Source organism: Strix aluco, chromosome 22 (assembly GCF_031877795.1).
Source record: "Strix aluco isolate bStrAlu1 chromosome 22, bStrAlu1.hap1, whole genome shotgun sequence".
Taxonomy (NCBI): Eukaryota; Metazoa; Chordata; class Aves; order Strigiformes; family Strigidae; genus Strix; species Strix aluco.
The window spans coordinates 6186083-6210069 of NC_133952.1; the positions used below are offsets into that span (position 1 = coordinate 6186083).

The 23987-nt window shown below is 45.8% G+C and overlaps 1 protein-coding gene across 2 annotated transcripts; it reads left to right on the top strand.

Moving 5' to 3' along the window:
* The first annotated feature begins 67 nt into the window (after window positions 1-67).
* On the top strand, window positions 68-19721 carry CLCN6 (chloride voltage-gated channel 6). Of its 2 annotated transcripts, none has more exons than XM_074848390.1 (23): window positions 68-176; window positions 1012-1071; window positions 2137-2202; window positions 2749-2814; window positions 3508-3574; window positions 3982-4088; window positions 4315-4441; window positions 5060-5127; window positions 5236-5294; window positions 5961-6093; window positions 7004-7117; window positions 7371-7537; window positions 8458-8584; window positions 8958-9084; window positions 9418-9571; window positions 9668-9827; window positions 9973-10079; window positions 10703-10889; window positions 11493-11650; window positions 12494-12650; window positions 13361-13468; window positions 14128-14253; window positions 15623-19721. In XM_074848390.1, exons 1-23 carry the CDS (start codon window positions 102-104, stop codon window positions 15701-15703), a joined length of 2601 nt encoding a protein of 866 aa, XP_074704491.1. In that variant the 5' UTR covers window positions 68-101; the 3' UTR covers window positions 15704-19721. The 2 variants fall into 2 exon arrangements, with proteins under 2 accessions (XP_074704491.1, XP_074704492.1); XM_074848391.1 differs by lacking the exon at window positions 15623-19721 and adding an exon at window positions 14593-14722.
* The last annotated feature ends 4266 nt before the right edge of the window (window positions 19722-23987 follow it).

Genomic DNA, 23987 nt, shown 5'->3' on the forward strand with positions numbered 1-23987 from the left:
TCAGCTCCCGGGCGGGGGCGGGGCCAGGCGGCAGCGGCCGCCGCGGCGGGGTCACGCGCGGCGCGGCGGGTGGGGCCGGGAAGGGGCGGCGGCGGCGGAAGATGGCGGGGTGCGGGTCCGGGCTGTGCTGCTGCTGCTGCTGCCGCGAGCGGGAGAGCCGCACCCCCGAGGAGCTGGTACGGCCGCCGGCACCCGCGACCCGGGGCCTCGGCCCGGCCCCGCCGCCGCGCCTGCTCTGGGGAGCGCCTGAGGGCGGGCGGCTGCTGGGGGGCGTTGAGTGTTGCTATGGTGCTGGGCCTGGTGCCGGCTCCTCAGGGTCCGGTACCTCCGCCCTGGCGCCAGCACCTCCGGCGGCGCTCGGCCCGGCCCCTCAGGGCGCGGCACTTCAGCCCGCGCTCGGCCCGGCGCCTCCCGGCCCGGTACCTCAGGCAGCGCTCGGCCCGGCGCCTCAGCTCCAGCCCGTTCCCGCTCTTTTCCCTCGCGTTGCGCCCGGTACCTCAGCCTTTGCTGCCAGAGCCTCGGCCCGCGCTGTCCCGGTACCCCAGTCAGCGTTTGCTTTGGCGGGGCCTGGTATCTCAGCCACTGTGGCCGGTGCCTCCGCCTGTCTTGCTGCCCCTCCCGGGTACAGCACCCTGGCAGCCGTTAGAGCGGCTCTGCGGGGCCTCTCCAGCTGCCCGGCATTGGGGAATGCGGCCTGGGCAGGTTTCCTGTCCTGTGTTTCCCTGGGACCTGCTGCTGTGAGGGAAGTTGGGATGTGGGTTTAGTACTGTGCTGTGGGCAGCTCCCATATACAAGTAACGTAGTGTGTTCTTGCTGAGGGGCAAGCTTTAAGGTAAGACCCCATACAGTTACCCACAGCAAGTGGTAGTCTGATAATCCATACTCTGACTTTATAAGCAATAGTGGCATAGGCCTTCCCTAATTTTGCCTTTGCTACCAGTGTTCATGAGCGCCTGTACATGCATTCATTCCCCTGATGATTTTACTTTCCCACATCTGTTTGTTTTGCAGACAATCCTAGGAGAAACTCACGAAGAGGAGGATGAGATACTTCCACGCAAAGACTATGAGGTGGGAAATTAACTGATCGTAGCTTGTGACATTAACGTGACAAGAACTGCCGACAGGTTTTGATCTGTTTGAGTTTGTAATGGGGCAGGTACTCCAAATGCATCACTAGCACTGGTGCCAGCAGAAATACCAAGAGTTGCTGCACTTGCAAAGAACTGCTGCTTACCATAATACATTTCTGGGTTAAAGCCCTGTGAGTAGAGCTTGAATATCTGCTGCCTGAGTCAGACTTTTGTTGAGAAAATTCATTTTTGGAGTCTGCTGCATTGTTCTACTTTTTTATATGAGATTTATAGGCTTTAGTGGTCTTGTTTCCTCATGACTGTAGAAAGCATCTGTAGCTACTTGGTCATTGTTGCTTACTGCTGTTTCTGATGTCATGCTGGCTCACAGCAGATCTCCCCATCTATGGGATCCTGCATCTTATAGGAAATTTTAGCTTTTTGTATGTCTGTATAGTGGCCCTGTGCTATTTAGAGTAGTTGCTGTCAGCATGTGTGTCACCAGCTCAGCCTGTTACTGCTTGGCTTGAAAAGGTGAACTTGATGTAGATAGAAGCTAGTGTTACTTCGTGAGGATGACTGGGCAACTATATTGCTTTTAACTGCTGCGATAAGCTTAAGAATTGATGCTGTTCATCTGGAGAAGAATTCCTATCTAGTGTTCTTGTTGTAGGGAGAGGTTAAATACAAAGATCTAATGTTATTCCCTGCACTGTCAAATTGGAGGCACTTGAAGTAAAGTCTAAATCTGTACAGTATGACTTCTTTAATTTAAAGTTGTATTAATCAGTCATGTTCCTGTTTCTCCTGTTTTCCTGTATCTCTCTCAGCTTGGGGAGTGAAATTGGTCTGTTCTTTCACTTCCTGATTCTCAGGGCCTGGCTCTGCTCAAAAGATTGAAACAAAGTTATTTCCAGGAGTTTTTTCTGCTACTGTTGTTTGCAAAACCTACTGTGGGGGTAGTAGTGACTTCTGTAACCTTTAACAAGGTCTTCTATCCATAATTTTTTGCATAGTCTGTTGCAGCTGATTCTCTTAAATTGACCTTTTGGCATTCTTTCAGAGCTTGGATTATGATCGCTGTATCAATGACCCATACTTGGAAGTTTTGGAGAGTATGGACAACAAGGTAGGACCCTGTTCCTTCTTTTTCATTAGCTTGAGAGCTGAAACTCTGGGAATTGCCCAGAGAAATTTTCCCAGAGAAGTTGTGGATGCCCAGTCATTGGAAGTGTTCAAGGTCCGTGTGAATGGGGCTCTGAGCAACCTGGTCTAGTGGAAGGTCCCTGCCCTTGACAGGGGGATTGGACTAGATGATCCGTAAAGGCCCTTTACAACCCAAACCGTTCATATTTTGTGGGTTTTTTTCTTCTTTATGAAAGAAATTCTATGTGTTCTCTTGGTTTCTTTATGTAAAGAATAAAAATGTGTGCAGAGATTATAGCGCCTGGCATCTGGTCTGATTCTCAGGTTTAAAGTGAGATGTTCAGCACTTTCAGTTCCATATTTTCAGTTTGCTGTTGTCACCATCTTCTGTTGATTTATCACTCTAGCTGTAACTGAGCTGTGGAGCCCAAAACTGCCTTTTTCTGATCCCCATTTCTATGTTGCTTTGACTTGTTTTAACTTGGGTTTTTTTGTTTTGTTTTTGTTGCTTTGTCCTCTTCCTAAACAGAAAGCCCAGAGGTATGAAGCAGTGAAGTGGGTGATGGTTTTTGCTATTGGAGTCTGCACAGGACTGGTAAGGGTCATGCTGTTTGGGGAATAAGGAAGATTCAGGAGACTGAGCAGGAATAATTTTTAGAAGTCAATGGCCAAGGAGTAAAGAGGAAACATTCTCTTTCATGAAGTGGAGAGCTTAGTAGCTAGAGTTGTCTTTTGGGAATTATAGCACGTTGTTGCTAGATTATTTTCCAAAAAGCCTTTTTTTCTTTTAGAACTTGCTGTGCTTTCTTTGCAAAGTATTCTGGCAAATCCTTTAATTCTGCATACAGGAAAACTTGTCCAAAGTGAACACTTAATAAAAAGGGATGCCAATTTACAGTTGAACTGTATTTTTTTGTTTGACAATACTAGCATCACTGCATGTACTTTCTAGAGTGTTTGAAAATTAGCTCTAGTGACTGTATGCCTCAGTTAAACACCAGCTTTCTTCTGTACCTTGAAGTATGTTGTGGGTGTTAAAAATGCTACCAGATTAGTACTCTGAAATGCATCTCTTCAGGAATAATTCTGGGATGGATCTGTCCCAGTGAGAACGAGGGAGGCAGCAAATCTGGGCTTCTGAGTTACTTTACTCTGAATGACACTTCTTTTGCCTTCTTCATCCTCTGTCCTCCCATGTGTGCATACTGCTGGCAGGACTCACTAGAGGGTGGTCTTTGTTACTTGTATGTAGTAATTTCTGATGGCAAATCTGTCTTCTTTTTCATAGGTGGGCCTCTTTGTGGATTTCTTTGTACGGCTCTTTACCCAGCTCAAGTTCCGGGTGGTACAAAGCTGTATCTTTTACCTAGTGTATGGGTTCCTGTTAGACTCAAGTGACCTTTTCCTTTCTGTTGCAATGTTTTGCTCAGAACAGCTGACTCTCAGACTTCTGCCATCAGTAACGTTGATGATTAATCAAGTTTTCAACTTGCCTATGCAATTCATCCCTTGAAACCAATAAATGTTTCCAGTACTGTGTACATAGGCAAAGACTAATCCCTGAAAGAATGGTTTACCTTCCTTGTAGTTCAGTCTTGAGGTCTGAAAAGGAAGTCTGGCTTCCTGATGGGTTGTGTCGGGTGCCCTGTCTAGATTAGAAAGCACAGGCTTGGCTCCTGATGCTTGTGGGACCCCCAGACAGTACCGAATGATTGCGTGTTGCTGGGGGGAATGTTGTTGTTTTCCTTGACTGTCCCTGCAGCGGTGGAAGAATGCACTGAGAAAGGCTGTCTTGCGTTATCCTTGCTGGAGCTGCTGGGGTTCAACCTGACCTTTGTCTTTCTTGCCAGTCTTCTAGTCCTGATCCAAGTAAGGCTGCTCCCTACACAGCCTCCCTTTCCTCTCACACAGATCCTGGGTATGAAGGATCCTTCTTGCCAGAAACACATTTTGCCCCAAGACATCAAACTAGCTTCACAATGCTAATTGATTTAGCTAAGCAGGGTCTCTTGGTCCCTTGCTGTGCTCTCTGATGACATATTGTTGATCAGCCATGAAGTCGATGCAGCACAGCATCAGTGTTTCTTTTCTGCAGCCTGTAGCAGCTGGATCAGGAATTCCTGAAATTAAGTGCTACCTCAATGGGGTAAAGGTTCCAGGGGTTGTGCGTCTGCGGACAGTGGTGTGCAAAGCCATGGGCGTGCTCTTCAGTGTGGCAGGAGGTAAGAAGGGCTGTGATGTATTATTCTTGTTTGGGTAAGGAGTCACTGAAAGGGGGAAAAATGCTGTCCCTGCTGCACATAGGGCACAGAAGGCTTCTCCTGCCTTTCCAGTAAAATGATTTTGATGGACTGGAGGAGGGTCATGAGCCCTGAGTGCATATATGGAGTAAAAAATAGACAGAAGGACCAGGACTATCTGGGAAACAGGTGCTTTTCTGGGTGGGCTAATCAGAAGTGACTCTTTGTGGCTCAGTCTAAGAGGGAGACATGAGGATTCTCCAGAACACACCGTCTAGAGCAGCCTGAAGGAGGCGATGTTCTAGGCAGCAGGGCAGAGTAATGTGGGGAGTTCAGAGGCCTTGTAACACCTGTCTTTGAATGGTTCCACCCACTTGGAGTGCAAAGTCTGTGGAAGTCTTCACCAACATTTGGGGAGCTGAGGGGGCAGGGGTCAGCACTTTCCTTCACCCTGAGGGGAGAGGGAGGAGCTGCAGGCCTGGCACGGGCGACTGTGCCATGGCATGGGAGTGGTGAGCTGATCTCTCCTGGTGTTGTCAGCAAGGGAGGTCGTCAGGGGCGAGGGCGGAGTGTGTTGCCTCATCAGTCCTGTTTTTCCAGGTCTTTTTGTCGGGAAGGAGGGTCCAATGATTCACAGTGGTGCTGTTGTGGGTGCGGGTTTGCCACAGGTTAGTGCTGGCCTGGGTCGCTGTCCTGGTCACACCACTGCTTTGTAAGAGTACTGTAAAAAGTAAGTTTCCATCTCCTACGTTTCTAAATCTTTGCTTTGTTTGTAGTTCCAGAGCATCTCTTTGAGGAAGATCCAATTTAACTTCCCCTATTTCCGCAGTGACAGGTACTGTACCCAGGATGTGGAGGAGGGGAGAGGAGGAAGAGTGAGCAGACTTCCTTGGGAGAGGGGTGGCAGGCTGGCATGAATCAGTCAGTTGTTTTTTCAGTTTCTCTCTAGTGCCCTGCAGTTTCATTCTGCAGCAGGACAACACCAGGTCTTGACACCGTGATGCTTTGCTCTGGTCTCCATGTTCATTGATGGTTTTTTGTACTACTTGGGAAATCTCCACCCATTTAAAACCTTTAATCTCAATGGTTAAATGGCTTCATTGTTAGGAACAAGCTCAGTTACCCCTTATGACCAAGGTATACTACAGAGAAGGCTCGTTCACCTGGATCAACAAAATGAAACTTGAGCAAATTGCCCTTCCCTCTCTGTAATTCTTTCAAGTGATGCTGGAGTCCCATGGTTTGGGATGATTCCTTGTATACTGGGCAGTTGTGTAGTGCCAGAGTTTTGCTCTGTGTTGGTGCTCTAGAGAAAGAGCATGATGCTGCAGCAACCTACTGAATAAATGGTGTTGCCTGCCATGGCCAGCACTTCTCCCAGCTGTCACTCCTGTATCCCTGGGATATATCCATAAATGGGAATGGTCCCTTACTTTGCAGAACCTAAGCACCTCCAGAGCTCTACTTTGCTAAACTGACATTGTTTTCCTCTTCATTTCAGGGATAAAAGGGATTTTGTATCTGCTGGGGCTGCTGCAGGGGTTGCGGCTGCCTTTGGAGCCCCAATTGGGGGTACTCTTTTCAGCTTGGAAGAAGGTTCCTCTTTCTGGAACCAGGGACTTACATGGAAAGTGGTGAGTAGTGACTCTGGCTCTTTCTGTGTGTCTCTTCCTTGAGCTGGACCTTTGGGAGCGCAGGTCCATGGGGGCATTATCCTGTCTCCTCCTGAGCTCTCCTGGCAGGAGAGAGATTGGCTGCTCTATCAACGCTCCAGAATTACTACAGGTCAAGAGCAGAGATGAGTCTGGCACTATGTGGAACTGTGGGACAACGCTGTAGGCAGCAGATTTAGTGTACCTGGGAGAAAGGGCTTTTGTCTCTGGGCTTTTTGCAGTCTGATCCTTTGGGAGCAGAGTAGGCAGGCACTGGATTACTTTCTGCTTTTCTCTGCCTTGGGGAGCTGTATTACAGCAATGCCCTGTGCCTTCAGGTTGCCACTTTCTCTGCCCATAGTGCCTACTTTAATAAAGTTGACAGTGTATTAGAAATGTATTGGATTTCATAATGCTTTTGGCATTTCTTATGCCAAATGCCCTGTTGATGGGGTTCAGTTAGTTTACTCTTTCTCAACAGCGATAAAAGGAGACAGGGGATTTGCCAAGATAACAACTCTGACTGTCAGAGCCAATGAATACCTCAATTCCAACTCTAAACAAACTATGTTAGTGCCTTGTAATTGATTTGCAACTGCAAATTAACATATTTGACAAAATAAAAGAACCTTTTGCTGTAAGAATTACTTGGTGAAATTCCTAGCTTCTTGTGTGGGAAACCAAATCAGATGATTATAGTAGTCCAATCTGGCCCTGCTCTCTTTTGCAGCAGGGGATGAGTGTTAAACCTCAGTGGATTATTTTCCTAAAGCCTGAGAAGGCTCAGGTTCCCTTCCCCACGCGTAAGTCTCATGGAAGAGCTCACTGTGCTAATCTTAATTTTGGGAGTCTTTACTATTTTCCTTTTTATTCTTTTTTTCTACTTCCTCAGCTTTTCTGTTCCATGGCTGCCACCTTCACCCTGAATTTCTTCCGCTCTGGGATTCAGTTTGGAAGTTGGGGGTCTTTCCAGCTCCCTGGGCTGCTGAACTTTGGGGAGTTCAAGGTAAGATTTAGTGCTGTTGTTTCCCCCACACCTCCAGTCTCTTCTCAGTTCAGTGTTTCTGGTTTTTTTTCTGATAATGCTTGTATTTCAGTGAAGGGCAGTTGATACTTAGCTGCAATACATTGATAACCTAAGACAGAATTGTTCCCTTTTTGTCATAGCTGCTGTAAGTCTCCTGCTTTGGAGACAGAAGTGTTGGTAGGAAGTTGCAGCAACTACTGCAATGCTGTTTTTTATGCTTTTCTGCACATAGTGCTCTGAGTCTGATAAGAAATGCCACCTCTGGACGGCTGTGGACTTGGGCTTCTTCATTCTGATGGGGATTGTAGGAGGCCTTCTCGGAGCCACCTTCAACTGCCTGAACAAGAGACTTGCAAAGTACCGCATGCGGAATGTGCATCCCAAGCCAAAGCTGGTCAGGTATTTGTGCTCACTTGAGTTTGTGCGGGGATCTCTGATCTGTATTCAGTGTCCCAAAGCAAAAGCATCAACCTAGAAGACCCAGTGAGTGGGGCTGGAGGAAATCCCAGACCTATTCTTTTTGAAATCACAAAAGGAAGCCTCCGTAGAGTTTGAAAGTGAACACCAGAAACCAGATCTTGCAGTCGCTGTGCATTTTTATAATTACTCTGGTGGTACAGAGAGAGCTGCAACCCCCCTTACAAGGGCTGTGAAGGGAGCTTTTTATAACAAAGGCTATAGCTGAACAACCAGAGCTTTGTGACCATGTGGTATTTTTTTATGTCTTGTCCAAACAGATGTGGAAGGAATAGCTGATCCCACTCTTTTTTTTTTTTTTTTTTTTAATTATCTTGGTTAATTAAATCCACAACTGAGCTAATATCTGTGCTATTTAGAGAGGGAATTGCCATGTAATTCTGGAAAATAGCTGTTTGATTGTTCTAGACAATTCCTAAATAAGAATCTGAGGTTTAAAAAAAAAAGTGCATTTCAGCAATTACAAAAGAAAAGAGATTATGAGAGACTGTGCATCAGCCTGTCCAGTCCTGAGCCTTTTACCCTGTAAGGTTCTACAGAACATCGTTTCCATGTGAACAGCCTCATCACTGAACCCTTCCCTGTGGCTTTTTATACGTGACTGCTATGTGTTCTTTAGGCAGAAATAGCTCCTTTTTGGGGCAGGCAATTAAAAAGGAGAGTTAATGCAATCCCTGGCAACCAAGTCATAATTCAGCTTGACTTGCAGACTCCCCTGCTTCTGATGTTAAGCTGTGGTGACTGCTGCTTCTTGCAGCCTTATCAAGGTCATGTGCAGAGCTGGGTCTGGGTTACAGGGCTGAGTGTGGCTTCAGTGTATGGTTTCTGTTGTGTACTTGCAGAGTCTTGGAGAGCCTGCTGGTGTCATTGACTACCACGGTCGTGATCTTTGTAGCCTCCATGGTTCTGGGGGAATGTCGGCAGATGTCTTCCAACAGTCAGAGTGGCAACAACACTCTCACCCTGCAGGTGAGGGATCTTATGTGAAGATTATATGTCCCCATCATATTGCTCACCCTCCAGAGAAGCACAGGCACATAATGAGCTTTAACAGCATGCAGTACATAACAGAACTCCAGTGAAAGCCTGTGGTCAGTTGCAGGAGCTTAGGGTAATAATGAAAGCTACCCTTTGTGCTTTCGTGCCTTGGCAAAGCAGCTCAGGCTGTGAACCAGGGAGCCCAGTGATGGTGCAGGCCCCGTCTCTGCTACTGGTGTTTGGTCTGAACTTCCCAAAGTGTGGGCTGACAGCCCTATATGGAAGGGTTACTCTCATTCTGCCCAAAGGCTATTGTAGCAGAGAGGGTATTTTAACTATTTGTGTCTTTTGTGTCCTACATTAGGGTATGTCAGAGGATGTGAATTCAAGCGTCAAAACTTTTTTCTGCCCGAATGAAACCTACAATGACATGGCCACACTCTTCTTCAACCCTCAGGAGTCAGCTATCTTGCAGCTCTTCCACCAGGACGGTGAGTAGTTAGGAGACAGTGCCCCATCCCATGTTTAGGCTTCAGAGCTTCATCTTGCTTGAAGCAGCCTTGACATAAGAACCCCAAGGCTAAGAGCATCTTCTGGCCTTCATGGCTCTGGGGGACTGCTAGTACTACAGGTTAAAGCCCCCCGTGTGGAAAGAAACGCCTGCTTTTCCTCTCTTTTTCACTTACTCATTGTCTTCATGTGTGTTTGGACTGGGAGATGACTAAGTTTATCTGTTACGAGATGAGCCTGCTGTGAGCTGAGGGGTGGATGGTGTCTGTCTGACAGACCTGTGCCCCTTAGTTATGATTCTTCTTGTGTTGCAGGTACTTTCAGCCCAGTCACACTGTCCTTGTTCTTCCTTCTCTATTTCTTACTCTCCTGCTGGACATACGGGATCTCTGTGCCCAGTGGTCTTTTTGTGCCATCACTGCTTTGTGGGGCTGCCTTCGGACGCCTGGTCGCCAACCTCCTCAAAAGGTGCATCGAGTGTGCGTGCGTGTGCGAGAGATGTGTTGCAGACACGCGCTGAGCTCTCAGGTTATTCTAACCTCCGGGCTCTGTGTTTTGCCCTAGCTACATTGGCCTGGATCACATCTACTCGGGAACCTTTGCCCTCATTGGGGCAGCAGCATTCCTGGGAGGAGTGGTCCGCATGACAATTAGCCTGACCGTCATCCTAATTGAATCCACCAACGAGATCACCTATGGGCTCCCAATAATGATCACCCTCATGGTGAGTGCAGGGACTTAGCTCTGGGTTCTTGCAGATTGCTTGAACATGTGCTGGCCCTGAATCCCTATTCCTTCTGGGGCTACGGTAAGCCAAGGAGTCTTGTGCTTGGAGCAACAACTCAGTAGACCTTCTGTTTGCTCTACAGGTAGCCAAATGGACAGGAGACTTTTTCAACAAAGGCATCTATGACATCCACGTGAACTTGCGAGGAGTGCCTCTTCTGGAGTGGGAAACAGAGGTGGAAATGGATAAGTAAGGCTGCTCTTCTTGGGTTAGTTTGTGGTAGGGTTCTTGCTCAGAAAGGGATGCTGTAATATAGGGGGATGATGCTTTATCTCCAATAATACTGGCTGCTCTGAGAGGAGCAGCTGTGAGAAGGACTGCTGCGAGAGGAGCTGGGAGTTGGGCGTCAGACCTGTGGCAGGAAGGAGGTGCTGGAGCCCTTTCTGAGGAGAAGTGGATGGGTGGAGATCTGAGGAGCAGATTTGCGAGGTTCAGCAAGAACTCATGGAAATGTTCCACTGGACTTTGCTTCTTGTAGAATTTCATCTTCTCCCCACCTGTTGTCTTTTCCCAGTAGTGTTTAAACACTTTGTATCTTATAAGCTGGAACCTTTTTCCTTGCCTATAGTGCATCATTGATGCAATGTTATATTTTAAAAAAAAAAAAAATTTTTTTTTTAAAATCGGTTGTGCTGGCACTGCTAATAACACAGTGAAGGTGAGCACACAGGTACAAGGAGCTGGCAGAACTAAACCACAGTAGACTCCTTCAGGATTTCATTTTGGGACTGGTCTGTTTCCTTGTTTGTCCATCACCGGCCTTCCATTGCTGACGTAATGCGTGCAGCAATCTTGGATTTCTGTTTCCTCAGACTACGAGCTAGCGACATCATGGAACCCAACTTGACATACGTCTACCCCCACACCAGGATCCAGTCCCTTGTTAGCATCTTGCGCACAACTGTCCATCATGCCTTCCCTGTAGTGACTGAGAATCGGGGCAACGAGAGGGAGTTCATGAAGGGAAATCAACTGATAAGTAACAACATCAAATTCAAGGTAAAAAGTTGTTTGTTTGATAAGTTGCAGGGTAAAGAGCTTTGTTTTGCAGGTGAAAGGCCCTTTCTTTTGTTATCTAGGCTTTTGTCAGTGCAGAATTCGGGTCAGAGATAAGCACCTACTGTGATACAGAATTTTCAAGGACTCGATTTCATTCCATTCTCTGGGTCATGTAGAAAGGTGGGCTGCGTTCCTAGAGGCAACAGTTAAGAGGACTAAGTAACCTGTTTAGTATAGACAATGGAAAAAGTTTGAATTTGGCACTGAAGTAGTGAAGTGACCATTGAGATCAGTAGTAGGTGCCAAAATGCTTCTCTCCTTTGTAGGGAGGGGTTGTACGGCAGATGCTTTAGTCTCTTGGGAAACTTAAAATTTAAGGTCAGAATGAATAAAGAATGTGCTTGTGGCATACTCTTGCTCTAGCAAAAAAGGGTGCCCAAGTTCCTAAACTCCAGGTTCTCTGTCCAAGGAGAGTACTATTGGCTATTCTTACAAATACTGCAGCAGCCTTATCTGATGACACAAAGCTGTGATCAAATAGTTCATAGTTACTTTTGGATGCCTGTTGACCTGCTTAGTGAATTTCTGAAAACTTGTATTCAGAAATCTAGCATCCTCACCCGAGCTGGAGAGCAGCGCAAGCGTAGTCAGTCTATGAAATCCTACCCTTCGAGTGAATTGCGTAACATGTGTGATGAGCACATAGCAACGGAGGAGCCACCAGAAAAGGAGGATCTGCTGCAACAGATGCTAGAGAGAAGGTGAGAGCCTGGTAGGCACAAACGTATGGAAAGAGGGTGTTTCCATATGTTGAGATGTGTTGTGATACTTCATACAGTCCCTGTCATTCCATGTGTCAGAGGGAACAGTGCTAGTCTCCACAGTTTAGGAGAAGTGACTCGTCAGGTCTCATCAGCCAGTGCTGGGGCTCACACTTGTGACCGAGTCCTAGGCTAATGGCTTGATGGCGTCCAACCTGTTAACTTAAATTTCCTTCAAACCCCTATCCAGAAATATTTACTAGTGAGGATGGAATACCTGGGGAAATGTCTTCTCTCTAGGAATCAATGCCCTCTTGTCTGTAAAATCCTGAGGGCTCTGCAAAGCTCACTTCTGCCAAGAGAGGAGCTAGTGACCTGTCCCATAATACTGATAGCACCTTTCTGGTAGCTGGGCTGAGTTACCAGGCTTGTATTGCAGTTGCTTCCCAGCAGAAGCCCAGTCTAGTGAATCAGTTTCTAACCCAGTGATTGTGACTCTTACAAGTGGAATCCTGGCCTCGCCATTTTGCCAGATGCCTCAGCTGTTATTAGAATCTGAATAATTTGGCTCTGAAAATTGCTTTAGCAGCAGGTGATTTGAAATTGAGAGTTAGACTGTCTCCATTCTGCTGCTGTTGTCATGCTCTGCCCATGGCAGTGATTCTTGACCCCTCTCTGCTGTTTTGTTTGGTGGAGAAAAGACTTGTTTGTCTCTAGCAAGCGTCCCTGAAATGTTCATGAGAAGGTTGCAAAGAGCTGAAAGAGCTGTTGTTTTGGAGGTGGGCTATGTGTCTCTCCTTAAGTTCATGCAACTTATAACATGTAGTGTTAAATCTGTGACAGATATACTCCCTACCCCAACCTGTACCCTGACCAGTCTCCCAGTGAAGAGTGGACTATGGAGGAACGCTTCAGACCTTTGACCTTCCATGGCTTGATCTTACGCTCACAGCTGGTCACCCTCCTTGTCAGGGGTGTTTGTTACTCCGAGAGCCAGTCGGTGAGTCTTCCTAATCAGGAATGGTAGAAGAAACATCCCTACCCTCTCAGCTGAGGAGGTTGGGAATCGTATTTGTGGACCACCAAAAAGAATTTACCTATTTTAACACTTTAAGGAATGTATCTGTGTTTTAAAAGCTACAGAAGGTAATGTGAATTCTCCATTGCAGGTCTAGAATAAAGAGAATTAAATTTCTGTTTAAGTATCCGCAGGAAAAAAGGACAGCTACTGTTTAAAAAATAAACCAACAGGCCTGCTTGTTGCGTAAAGGTGGAATCCTGTCAGAACTGGAGAATGGAGGGCAGATATTAAACACAAGTAGAGCAAGCAGCAGTGTATACTGTGTGTTTTCACTGCTGTGTGCTAAGGTCTTGCCAGAGGAGTGAGATCAGTATGAGCGTTTGTGTTTGAGGCCTGTCTTCCACAAGGCTGATTTGTTGCTGCCCTCAGGTGTTGAGTGTAGATCTGTCAGAGGTTGGAGAGCAGATCCGATGCTCTGTCAGCTAAACACCTGTATAGGTTTGGGCTTGCACTGCTGCATTCTGAGATGAGCTGCTAGGAGTACCTCGGCAGGAGTTGTATGTGTGGGCATGGGGGGAGAAGGAGATCTGGGTGAGCAATTGGGAGGCATTGTTTGCTGTGTTGCTTGCAGCCTGTGTACTGTCTGGGATGGTGACACATCGGTTCAGTGGGATTTGTTTTAATTGCAGAGTGCAAGTCAGCCTCGTCTGTCCCATGCAGAGATGTCAGAGGATTACCCCCGCTATCCAGATATCCATGACCTGGACCTCACATTGCTGAACCCTCGCATGATAGTGGTAAGAGATGCACTGCAGTATGACAGTGTTTCCTGATATGTTTAGGACTGTCCCAAGCCTTTAAAAAAAAGGCTGAGAGCATGTTTAAGTCCACCCTCGGGTGCAGTGACCAACATAATGTACTTCTCATGCATTCAGTCAGCCTTGTCTGCATGTGGAAATCAATCCTCATTCCTGCTATGAGGTAACGTCGCACACAGGTGCTTTACTTTCAGAATAAGGCATTGCCTGTCTACTTTAACTTCCTTCTAGATTAGACTCCTGCCTTAGTGAGACAGGCAAACTGCTGGTACCTGTTTGGAACTCTGTGCTGGCAGCTCAGTCAGTGGCAGACCTGTCATTGTGACAGGAAGGTTGCTGTGTAGGCCAAAGTGCTTTTTAAATGTACATTCTTATTTTCATGGACCTGCATTTGTTCTGCTCAGAGGCTTTCTGCAGCATTGGGCTCTTAAAATCATGGGTTACAGTGTTCAAACAAACTGTGGCAAATTCAGGTTCCTGAAATAATTTCATATTTGTGGATAAATAGAAGATGCCCACAGTCCAGTACCCTGTCCAGAGATCAGTGCTTTGGAGGACTTGTATGAATTGCTTGTTAGTGATTCCCAGATGTAGTGAAAATGCCTCTTGTAAACAATATAATTGTTTTTCTTGCTTAGGATGTCACCCCATACATGAACCCATCACCCTTTGCTGTCTCTCCAAATACTCATGTGTCACAAGTCTTCAACCTGTTTAGGACAATGGGACTCAGACATTTACCGGTTGTGAATGCAGTTGGAGAGGTGAGTGCTTATCTCTGTTTTGTATTGGCTGAGCAAGGAAGCCACTGTGTTTTTTGCAATGTTTTCCACCTTCAGGAGAATTAAGATCTCTAACATCAAACAGAAATGCTTTAAAGAGATCAGAATGTGATCTTCTTAAGGCCCTGAAGCATTGTTGATTACTGTGACTTTGTTACCATCTTCTGTGTCCAAGCCTGCTTCCTGCTTTCCCTGCAAGGGGCAGGACATGCAGTTTCTTTCCTGTCTCAGGTTGGCAGCATGTGGAAGCTCTTACTGTCTTGTACCTGTTGAGAGCCTTTAGCTCATCAGAGGCCACTAATTTGACTTCCTCTTTCACAGCTATAATCAAAGCCAAGAGCAGAATTTCCTGTGTGTTGGAACAGGAGGTTTTTCTCCTGGAAGGGAACTTGCGTTCTGTTGCTGTTCCTATGAGGAGCATAATATATAAAATAAAGGAGTCTCAATGGTTCGTGCTTGATTCGCTGTACTTGTCTCTTTGCCATCTATAATGCTCAGGAATAGTCAGTAGGTGTCAGTAACTTCCTATAAACACAGTGAGAAACTGTTTCCCTTAAGCCTGAACTGGTCTGTCCCTGTGAGACAGCAGTGATTTTTCTGCCTCCTGGGGTTCCTAATAGCTACTTTGCAGAGCTTGTTGGTTGAAAACGAGATGTTGACTCATTCCATGTTTAGTACAAGATGCTCTTGCAGTGCTGGAGAGCAGCCTAGTTCTAAACTCAATGTATAAAATCACTGAGGTGTTTCATCAGCTGAAATGTGTGATTTGACTGTTTTCCCAGCAGGCTGGGAGAGGTTCCCTTTTGTGATCCGCCAGCTAGTGATGGCCAATATGCAGTCGCCACTTAACTAGCCTTTACCGTTTCTCTGTTTTGGTCTTCAGAGCTTCCTAGAACGTATCTGATACAAGCTATCTGCAGTCATGTCATCTGGCGTACCAGAAGTGTCTCTAATGAAGCCATAAGAGACAGCTTTATGATTTCCAATTACAGTTTTCACTTTCTAAAGGATTTAGTTACATCTGTATGCTGTCTAACATGAACAGGATTTCCCTTCCTAGGCAGGGGTAACCACTGCTGTGTCCAGACACAAGAGCAACAACTAAGCTGTCTGTTTGGGTGTAGTTAAAGCAGTGTCTTGCCTGTAGAAAAGTGCTGGGAGAGGGAGGGGCATTGTTTTGGCGAGATTTCAACTTGAACCCCCTCTAATTCAGCATTGGACAAGAACTGCTTGCAGGTTCCCTCTTTTTTTGGGCGGGGTGGAAAGAACAACAGCTCTACCATGCACGTCTCTTAGTGGCACATCTGTGATACTGACTTGTATCTTTTTTCCTCTTTTCTTCCTCTTTAAGATTGTTGGGATAATCACTCGGCACAACCTGACCCACGAATTTCTGCAGGCAAGACTGAGACAACACTATCAAACCATTTGATGCCCCTGCCCACCCTGCCCCACTCTTGGTGTGGCTACCTCCCTCTTCCAAGCCTGCACACGCGCTCGCATTCTGCTTGGACCCCACAAGGCCCAAGACTTGCCGTTTGGCTTCTCACATGCATATCAAGCCTGGGGAGTTGGAAAACATCTTGCTAGCCAGAGAATTAGAGGAGCTGCCTGAGCCCAGAGCTGTTGATTGGTCTCAGGCACTTGGTTTGACCACTCTTGATCCAGGTTTTTTCTTTTCCTGTGCCCCAGTTATCTCCTTTCATCAGATGTTGTCCTGACACTGTATGTTCTGCTATTTTGTTTTGGTTTGGGTTTTTTTTAAGGGTTGGAAAAAAAGAACCATCTAGCTCCACTGTGTCCTGTGCAGAGAACTGCGGCACCTTTTCCCTGTCCTCCTGTATGTCTCCCTTTTCCTCTTCCTCCCTTGTTCCTGCAACTGTTGCCTTACTTGTGTGAGAAGGGGGTCGCTGTCAAGGCTGAGAGGCGATACTGAAGTTTGCAGTTACCAAATAGCTGCTCTGGAAGATGGCTTTTCTCAAAAGCAGTATTAAAAAACCCAACTCTTTGGAAATACACCTCTTTTTGCGGGTACTCCCAGTTGCCCATGTTTTTCCACTCTGGCTTCATTTGTTCCTAATTTCTCTTCTACTTTCATGAGGAAGCATCCCTGCTGCGATGTTTTTGAGAGCAGCTCATTAAATGAGGAGTTCAAAACAGTTCAACTCCAGTTATTGCTTGGGATTATAAATATTTAATACGCTTGTAGAGCATCTCAGAGAAGGGAGATTTCTTTTCCCTGGTAGCTGTTGTTATTATTTCCCTGTAAGAGACTATTCTGAGGCACTTTGTGGCACTCCACTTTGTCACTACCCTGACACTCCTGCATTTCTTGGCATTTGTAGGCACTTTGTCCTTGTACTGATCCAACAGTGAGAGCCTAGGACACCTTTCCAGCTAGGGTTAGAGACCAGAGAACCCCACGTCCTCAGAGGACGGTGAAATGTTGCTTTCTTGAGGCAGATAGAACTGATGTCCTCTCTCTGGGCTTAGTTGAATTATCTCTGTGTCACGAGAGGAGCTGATGTAACTTCAGGCTGCCGTACAGGAGGGATACTTGGTGCTGGTGCCTAACAGGCAGGATCTGCTGCAGGGTGATAAGTGGGACTGTCTGTGCCCTAAAAATGCTTGGGATAATGTTTGCAACTGCAACAGCCGAATATCTGTAAGGGTAAAATCAGCACTTGGAAGCCAGTTGCAGCCAGTTTACTGCCTTAGCAGGTACCATCCTGGCCAGCACCTGTATTGTTCCAGCAGGCACCTGCCCTCCTGAGTTTTACATACAGATAACCCTCAGTGGGAAGCCAGCATTGTGCCTCCAGGGGCTGCAGAGCTGATTGGCTTGATAAAGCACAGAGCATTCTCTCAGCCAAGAGACTGGGCCAAATAACATGGGGAATGTATCTCAGAAAAGCTTCTACAAAGCCTCTGAGCGCTGCAGTTAACCTGTTGTCTGCCGTAAGGAGCTAGCTAGATGAGAGTTGTGGCAGAAGGAAGTCAGACATTATTGTATGTTTTGATTTCAGGAACTCATCTGTGCTGAAGATTTTTCTGACTAAGCCTGAAGAATTTGTGCACTTTCCTTACATGTGTCAAAACACTAAATCTGTTAAAACAGCCTATTTGACTGACTTTGTAGAAGCTGATTGTTCCAGGGCGCTGCTCTGCAAACTGCTGGCTGCTGAGCCCTACTACAGTTAGGGTTAGGAGGAGGTTTTGTGCCCAGGTCACCAACCATGGTCTTGATGTAAGGCTCTTTAAGTCACTGCAACTCTTAGATGTTCATGGTGTCTTTGCAGTCCAGATAGTTGGTAGACAGATGTATTCTCTGGCTGTGCTTGTAATAAGGACAGCTGAGTCATGGGAGACTTGAATTTTGTCCCACGGATGAGAGAAAACTTGGTCTTACAAGTGGTTCCTGAGCCATGTTTTAGGGTAGAATTTGTCCTTGTCCTACAGTACATGGCATGGCTCAGCTGGAAAGTTTGGTTTTAGCAAAGCTGTTTGTAAGCACTTAGACTTTAATTTTTATTCCTCTCCATTGACTCTGGAGGCCTTTTTTTCACTTCGTGTTCTTTCCCACCTGCTGCTTTATTAAGAGATCTTTGTTTTCAGGAATGGATTTGTATCATTTCCACAGAGGAAAGAGTGGGCTGTGGTATGTGCAATGGCAGTTGTTGCAAAGGAAGCTCTGTGTGTCCCAGGACCCTTTGTTAACTATGGCCACTCTCCAGAGCTACCTGGGAAGTGACCTATCTAAAGAGCAGGGAATACATCAGTTCTTTTTCCTTAATTACTGTGGAACTTGCAGCAACAGCTCTTGTCTCCTCTGCTAAAATAGTTTTGCTGGCTTCTGAATATCCTAGCTCCATTTTAGATAAGGCATGCAAGCTGTTAAACTTCCAAGAGTAAAGCGAAGGTGTTTTCCTACAGCCAGTATCCATCTTGTGCCTTCAGCCTGGACTCCTTAGCTGGGGGTGTGGCATGTTCCTTAGAGCGTATGAGTTGGCATCAGCTGCTGGTCTTGACTTGCAAGTTCTTTCCCTATAAGTAGAGTAAGGATGTTTGTTCTCTCAGGATAGTCTCTGTAGATGATTTCTAAAATGCCTGTGTTCCCTGAGCTCTGGTTTTGTGCTGAGCTATCCCAAGAAACTTGCAGCACCCTTTTGCACTCCCTGAAGCTGGACTGTAGGTTTGAAATGTGCTTCTGTTAACCTACCTTTCATTCAAAGGATTTGTGCTTGTGGGCAGTTACAAATCACAGGAATCCTGTTTTGATGGGATTTCAAATGACTCTAACGTGGAATTAGCAATCCCATACTGTCAGAACACCTGTCAAGAATGCCCTATGTCTCTCCGTGACAAATCTTTTTCCTCCTGCTGATGTTGAGTGATTGTGTGTGAAAGGTTCCTTCTCTTCCTGCACATAGGTTGTTTGCCTTGAGCTCGTCATGTTCTGTTTTATTTCTGTACACAAACTGCAGCAGTATATTTTGCTGCAGGATGTCATCGCTACTGAGGCCTGGAGTTAGGCAATTCAGACAAGACAACCGGCTGAAAAATGTTGTCAAGGTTTGTCTGAGCACCAGCTGTGCTTCCCCATGAGAAGGTCGCTTGCCTTCAGCCTGCTGTCAGCACTGTCTGCTCTGCCTGTGCATCTATCTTATTCAAACGTTTCAGATGGAAAACACACCCATTTCACTCCTTCAGTAAAGAAGTTTTAAATGAGGATGGTGGGTGACCCTGTCAGCTGCTTTAAAGGGAAGTCTCAGTGTGCAGTCACTGTTATGTAGCCTGCAGAAAGGGAATTGCAAGTTCATCTGACTTGGAGATGCAGAATTTCTCTTCTGCTAAGGACTGATGCAAAGGGGCTTGGGTTGAGTCAGTCTTGTTCTCACACTTTGGTCACTTAATTCCTCTCTTACAACACACTAACTGCTTCTACTCGGGCTCTGGTTGCTTAGTGATTTACCAAGAAATGTACTTCTAACATAGGTGCCTGTAACCTTTTACTCAGAGCAACACTAAAGGAATAGTAACCAAGAACTGGATTAGTACTGATGGCAAAAGTTAGGGGGTAGTATGGGACATTCTCCCCTGCAGGTTTCCTGTGCGGTGTTAATTTTGTGGTTTTGAATTGTTAACTTACTGTGAGCCATTCCAATGGTAGCAACTTACCTTTCCGTTTGTTTTTTTGCACTGTTTTTTGTTACAAAATGATGTAAGCTAATTCCACAGTGTATATAAATTGTATTTTTTTTAAATTTGTATGAATATATTTTTATTTGAACTATGGCACTTGGGAAGTATTCATGTAACCATAACATGTCTGAGAGTAAAATGTTTGTGTGTCTCCTTCAGCACTTTCAAGGCCTTTTGATGTTTCTAGTGTTGTCCTATTTTTGCCCTTTACTACAATAAAACTAGTAGAACCTGGCAATATCCAAGAACATGGTTTGAGGTAGATGAGTGGTTGCTATTTGTGAGCTGTCTGGATCTAACAGTTTGTGCAGAAGGTGCTCTGCGGCTGGGCGAAGATAGGAATTAGTATAATCCTTTGGGTTGTGACCACTCTAGTCCCATGTTCTCTTCCAACAGCTCTTTAAAAGGAGGGAATTACCAAATTACCAGATGGTAATAAGGAGCTGAATTATGCACATTGTGCTAGAGGCGACTGCTGCTTTTCTTACCCGAGAACTCTTGCTTTCTACCTTCCTCCCATTTAGAGTGCAGTGTTGTATCTCTTGTTTTACGGGTAGCTTCTCCAGGATATGAAAAATCTTAATTTCATCTTCAGCTTTTATTTAGTTTGTGGCTATCTTTCCTGCTTTATCCTGCTATTTACCTTCAGAAAAGAACTTGTGACAATTTTTGATCTTTTGTCACGTGCTTACAGGCCAAAAATGTGAGGAAGTACAGTCTTTGAGCACTGTAGAAATATCAGACCCAAAAGCTCCATGGTTGTGCTGCTTTTCTGGATCAGGTAGCTGTGTTGTACAGGATGCACGTAGCAGCTTTCTGATGCACTTTAATACAAAGTTACCCAGCAGCTCGTCTGGCTCCTGCCCTCAGTCTCTCGCTTGGTGTGTATGTAATGACAAGGAGAGCCTGAAATAGATAAAAGCACCTGTTCAGCAGGGATGGTGGAAAATCTGTGTTTGGGAGCGAAATAAGAAGTGCCACGGTGGTCTTAATTAAGCTGTGTTCCTAGCAAGGAATCAGGGTAGAAGAGAGTCATCAGGAGGAAAGAGCAGGGGGATCTGCTACTACCTTCAGTCATAAATGCAGTAATGTAGGAGAGAACGAGAGAAGCATTTCCTTCCTAAAATTGAGGTACATCAACTGCCACTTTAGCATAACAGTAAAGGAGGAAACAGGCTATGTCTTTTGTCTACTTTCTCACCTCCTGCCCCTGAAAAAAAGGGATGGGAGAGGTGTGTCTGTCCACACTTACAGACACAGCTTGACAGTTTGGTGTAATGGCAACTTCCTTGCAGCCTAATGTACTAAAGCAGCCAGCTGGACTGATGCAGATACCAGGCGCTTGGTTAGAGCTTTAGGGCTGCTTTGGGTGTCAAGATTATATGCAAGGTGATTCCTATTGCAGAGAATAAAAACCTGAAGAAGGAGGGATCAAAACCAGTTACAAGTGGTTTGTCTTGTACTTTATCATGGGTGACAAAGGTGGTTACTAGAAAAGCTGTGTAATTTATGCTTATTTATGCTTAAAGCAACCAACTTCATGTTTAGATTAAAATCCTGTTCCACCAAAGTTTATAGACTCATTAAATCCAACCATGTGTCATGATCCCCATACCCGTAAACTGTGTATCTAGCAGAAGAATTTAGTGGTGTTCATTGAGATTTTTTTTTTTTTTTTAATTTTTGCTTTGCTGGCAGGATACAAGCTGCCTACTTTAGCATGTGTGCACACACATATCATGCAGCACCCACAGGAAGAAACAGAGGATGGCTGCCCGGAGCTTTGGCTGCACTTGTGTGTAAGATGAGAGAATGAAGCTGCTCTTCTTGTCCAGGGTGCTGAAGCACTTTTCAGCCGCAGTGGGTTACACTCAGCCTCTTCAGCATCCACTGTAGCTTTTCAGATACAGTGTCTGAAAAAGCTTGTTCACAGCTGAAATGAGATGGCAAGTGAGTTCCACCACCATCTGGGAAGTGCAGGGTATCAGTTTGTGAGGTTTAGAGGTTGAGATCACTGTTTAAAAGTAATCACGATGTCCCTTTCTCCAGGCTGCTACAAAACTGCAGAAATAAAAGCACAAGTCTCTGTATGGGCCATGTATGATTTGACACACATTTTGGTGATTCTTAAGCATTTAGGAGCAGGAGACTGGAACCCATATACACCAATTTGAATAAATGAACACAGAAAACAGTACTGTGCTGAAGAACTCATAACTCTTAACAGAAAAGACAGGACAACCCTGAGACCCTGCTGACTGCCCCAGCAGCTCCTTGATGCTTATACGAGAGAATATCTCTGTGGGATGCCCAGCTTTACACATCGATTTTATCTTTCTTTTGCTTCTTCCCAACTCCCAGCATAGCAGGCCTGACCCTAGCTGCCTTCTCACTACCTTCTGTTTTCTTAAAACTTTGCCACCTCCCAACTCTGCTTCTTTATCTATACAGTATTCCGCTGGTTTTTACAAGAGAGCATTCAGGAGATGGGAAGGTAGGGGGAAGGTCTTACAAATCCTCCTTCCTTTCCACATAAAAGACCCCAAACTGTGATTACAACTGTAAGCCCTTTTTTTGTCTTTTTTTTTTGTGGAAGTATATCAGTCAGGGATAGAATCTCCTGATAGGAAAACAAAATACAGGCATGGTATAACCTTCTGTTTACAAAGGGTGAGTTGTACCGTTGAGAGAGGAACTGATGTGCTCAGGATTCTTTGAACTAGGAACCCCAGTTGTACTAATTCCTTTTGGTTTGTTCAGATAGGATGATGGGAAAGCTGGCCTCAGAAACTGTTACAAGCAGTCAATGAAAAAGGCCAAAGGCAGCAGTGGTTTCTGGCTGCCAGCAGTGAGGTACAAGAACCCATCCTATGGCCTTGAAATTTCTTCCTGCCTTTTTGTTTCACTCTGGTGTTTTATTTCTCCTCACCGTGAGACTGATCTTGACACCTCTTCCCTTTATACTTGCAATGATGGCAGGAATAAGACTCAAAGAACAAAGCCCACTGCATTCTATCACTTGCTCTCATAAAGGACTGGGGATTGGAGCCAGCAGAAGATTCCCTTTTAAAGTTATTTGTCCATAGCAGCTGTCACTGGAGTGGTAATGGTTCAGCTCCAGCAGGGAATGACAGAACAGGGACATCTGCTGCAAGAAATGTTCTTGATTTGTTTCAAGACATTTCACACCTCAAAGGTGTGAGAAAAGCACCAGAAAAGATCCCCCTTCCTTTATCTGTCAGCATGTCTCTGGACTCTTCCTTCTTCGGTGTGAAAATTGAGATGAGTGTTGGACAACTGGGTGCCAACTGTCTAATGGGAGCTGTACCTCTGGGTAAGCTTGTGAGAGACTGGAGGAGAGGCTGTTCTCAACACGGCAGAGCTGTCAACAGGCTTTCTGTTAAATTCTGAACTGTATGACCATACTGCTGGTAGCCTCTGGCTCTGGGCATGGTGCCAGCATACTGTTGTCTATAAAGAGTTGCTGCCTAGGATGACTGGGACACACTTATCAAGCAGATGTCAATCAGGAAAGGCCTTTGGGGGCCAAGCTTCAGTGAAAGTAAATCAAACAAGCTGGATATGGCCAGATTGTTATGCAGATTGGCACAGCTCCACACTTCCCTGCAGCAGTGGAGGATGTGTGCCCTATACTTCACATATGATTTCTTAGAGAAACAAAGCAGTGGTGACAGCTCCTCTTGGCATTCTTACCTGCACACTGGGATTTCAGTGAAACATTTCATTTAGTGGGAAGCTGGAAGGGGATAGTGCAGCATCTGAGGGGGAAAGAAACCCTCAAATCTAATTTGCAAAAAAAACCCCACGCCATCCAGGTCACTTTTCCAAGCGAGGCTCGTGCCTTACAGTGTGCATGAAGCATGCTAGTGTGATTACTGTATTTCCAAGTTCAAAGGAAGGAATTATGCACTGCCAGTGAGGGTTACTGCCAGAAGCTATTAGGAAATGAGTATGAAGTCTGGCATTGCAGGAGGTGGCAAATGTCATTAGAGCTGGGTGGTGGGTGTTAGCCTGCTCCTTCTCTGATCCCACTGGGCTATTTCTTCCTTTGCACAATGAGCATGATAGCACTTGGATGCATCCTAGGTGCTGTGTTGTGGGGGTTTGATTATGGTTTATAAAGCCCTCTGATGCCTGACAGGGTGGAGGAGGGCAGGATTTCAGGGCCCTGCCTCATGCTCAGTGCTTGGAACCAAACCTGCATTAGCTGCTTTTGACATTAGCTCTTGCTTTGCAGTGATAGCTTTCTCCCAAAGGCATCCTGTGCTTAGACGGTTTCTGAATTGTTTACAATTACAAGCTACACTGATTCCCTGTCTTGCGGCTAACTCAGCACAGTTCCTAAAGCAAAATTCTAAAGTGCTTGTTCTGTAGCATGGCCTTTTTCCTGCACTATTACTGACACGTCACCAACCTTACCTTCCCCTAGGGGAATTTTCTCTAGAAGACTTGAGATGTATCTTGGATAGGTGTGAAGACTTAGTAGGAATTAA

Bases quoted from the DNA above. Each gene is read 5' to 3' on its own strand.
- CLCN6 (XM_074848390.1), top strand. From the start codon at position 102: ATGGCGGGGTGCGGGTCCGGGCTGTGCTGCTGCTGCTGCTGCCGCGAG. The intron at 5,128-5,235 runs GTTAGTGCTGGC...CTTTGTTTGTAG, and splicing joins TGGGTGCGGGTTTGCCACAG to TTCCAGAGCATCTCTTTGAG. The intron at 13,469-14,127 runs GTAAGAGATGCA...TTTCTTGCTTAG, and splicing joins TGAACCCTCGCATGATAGTG to GATGTCACCCCATACATGAA.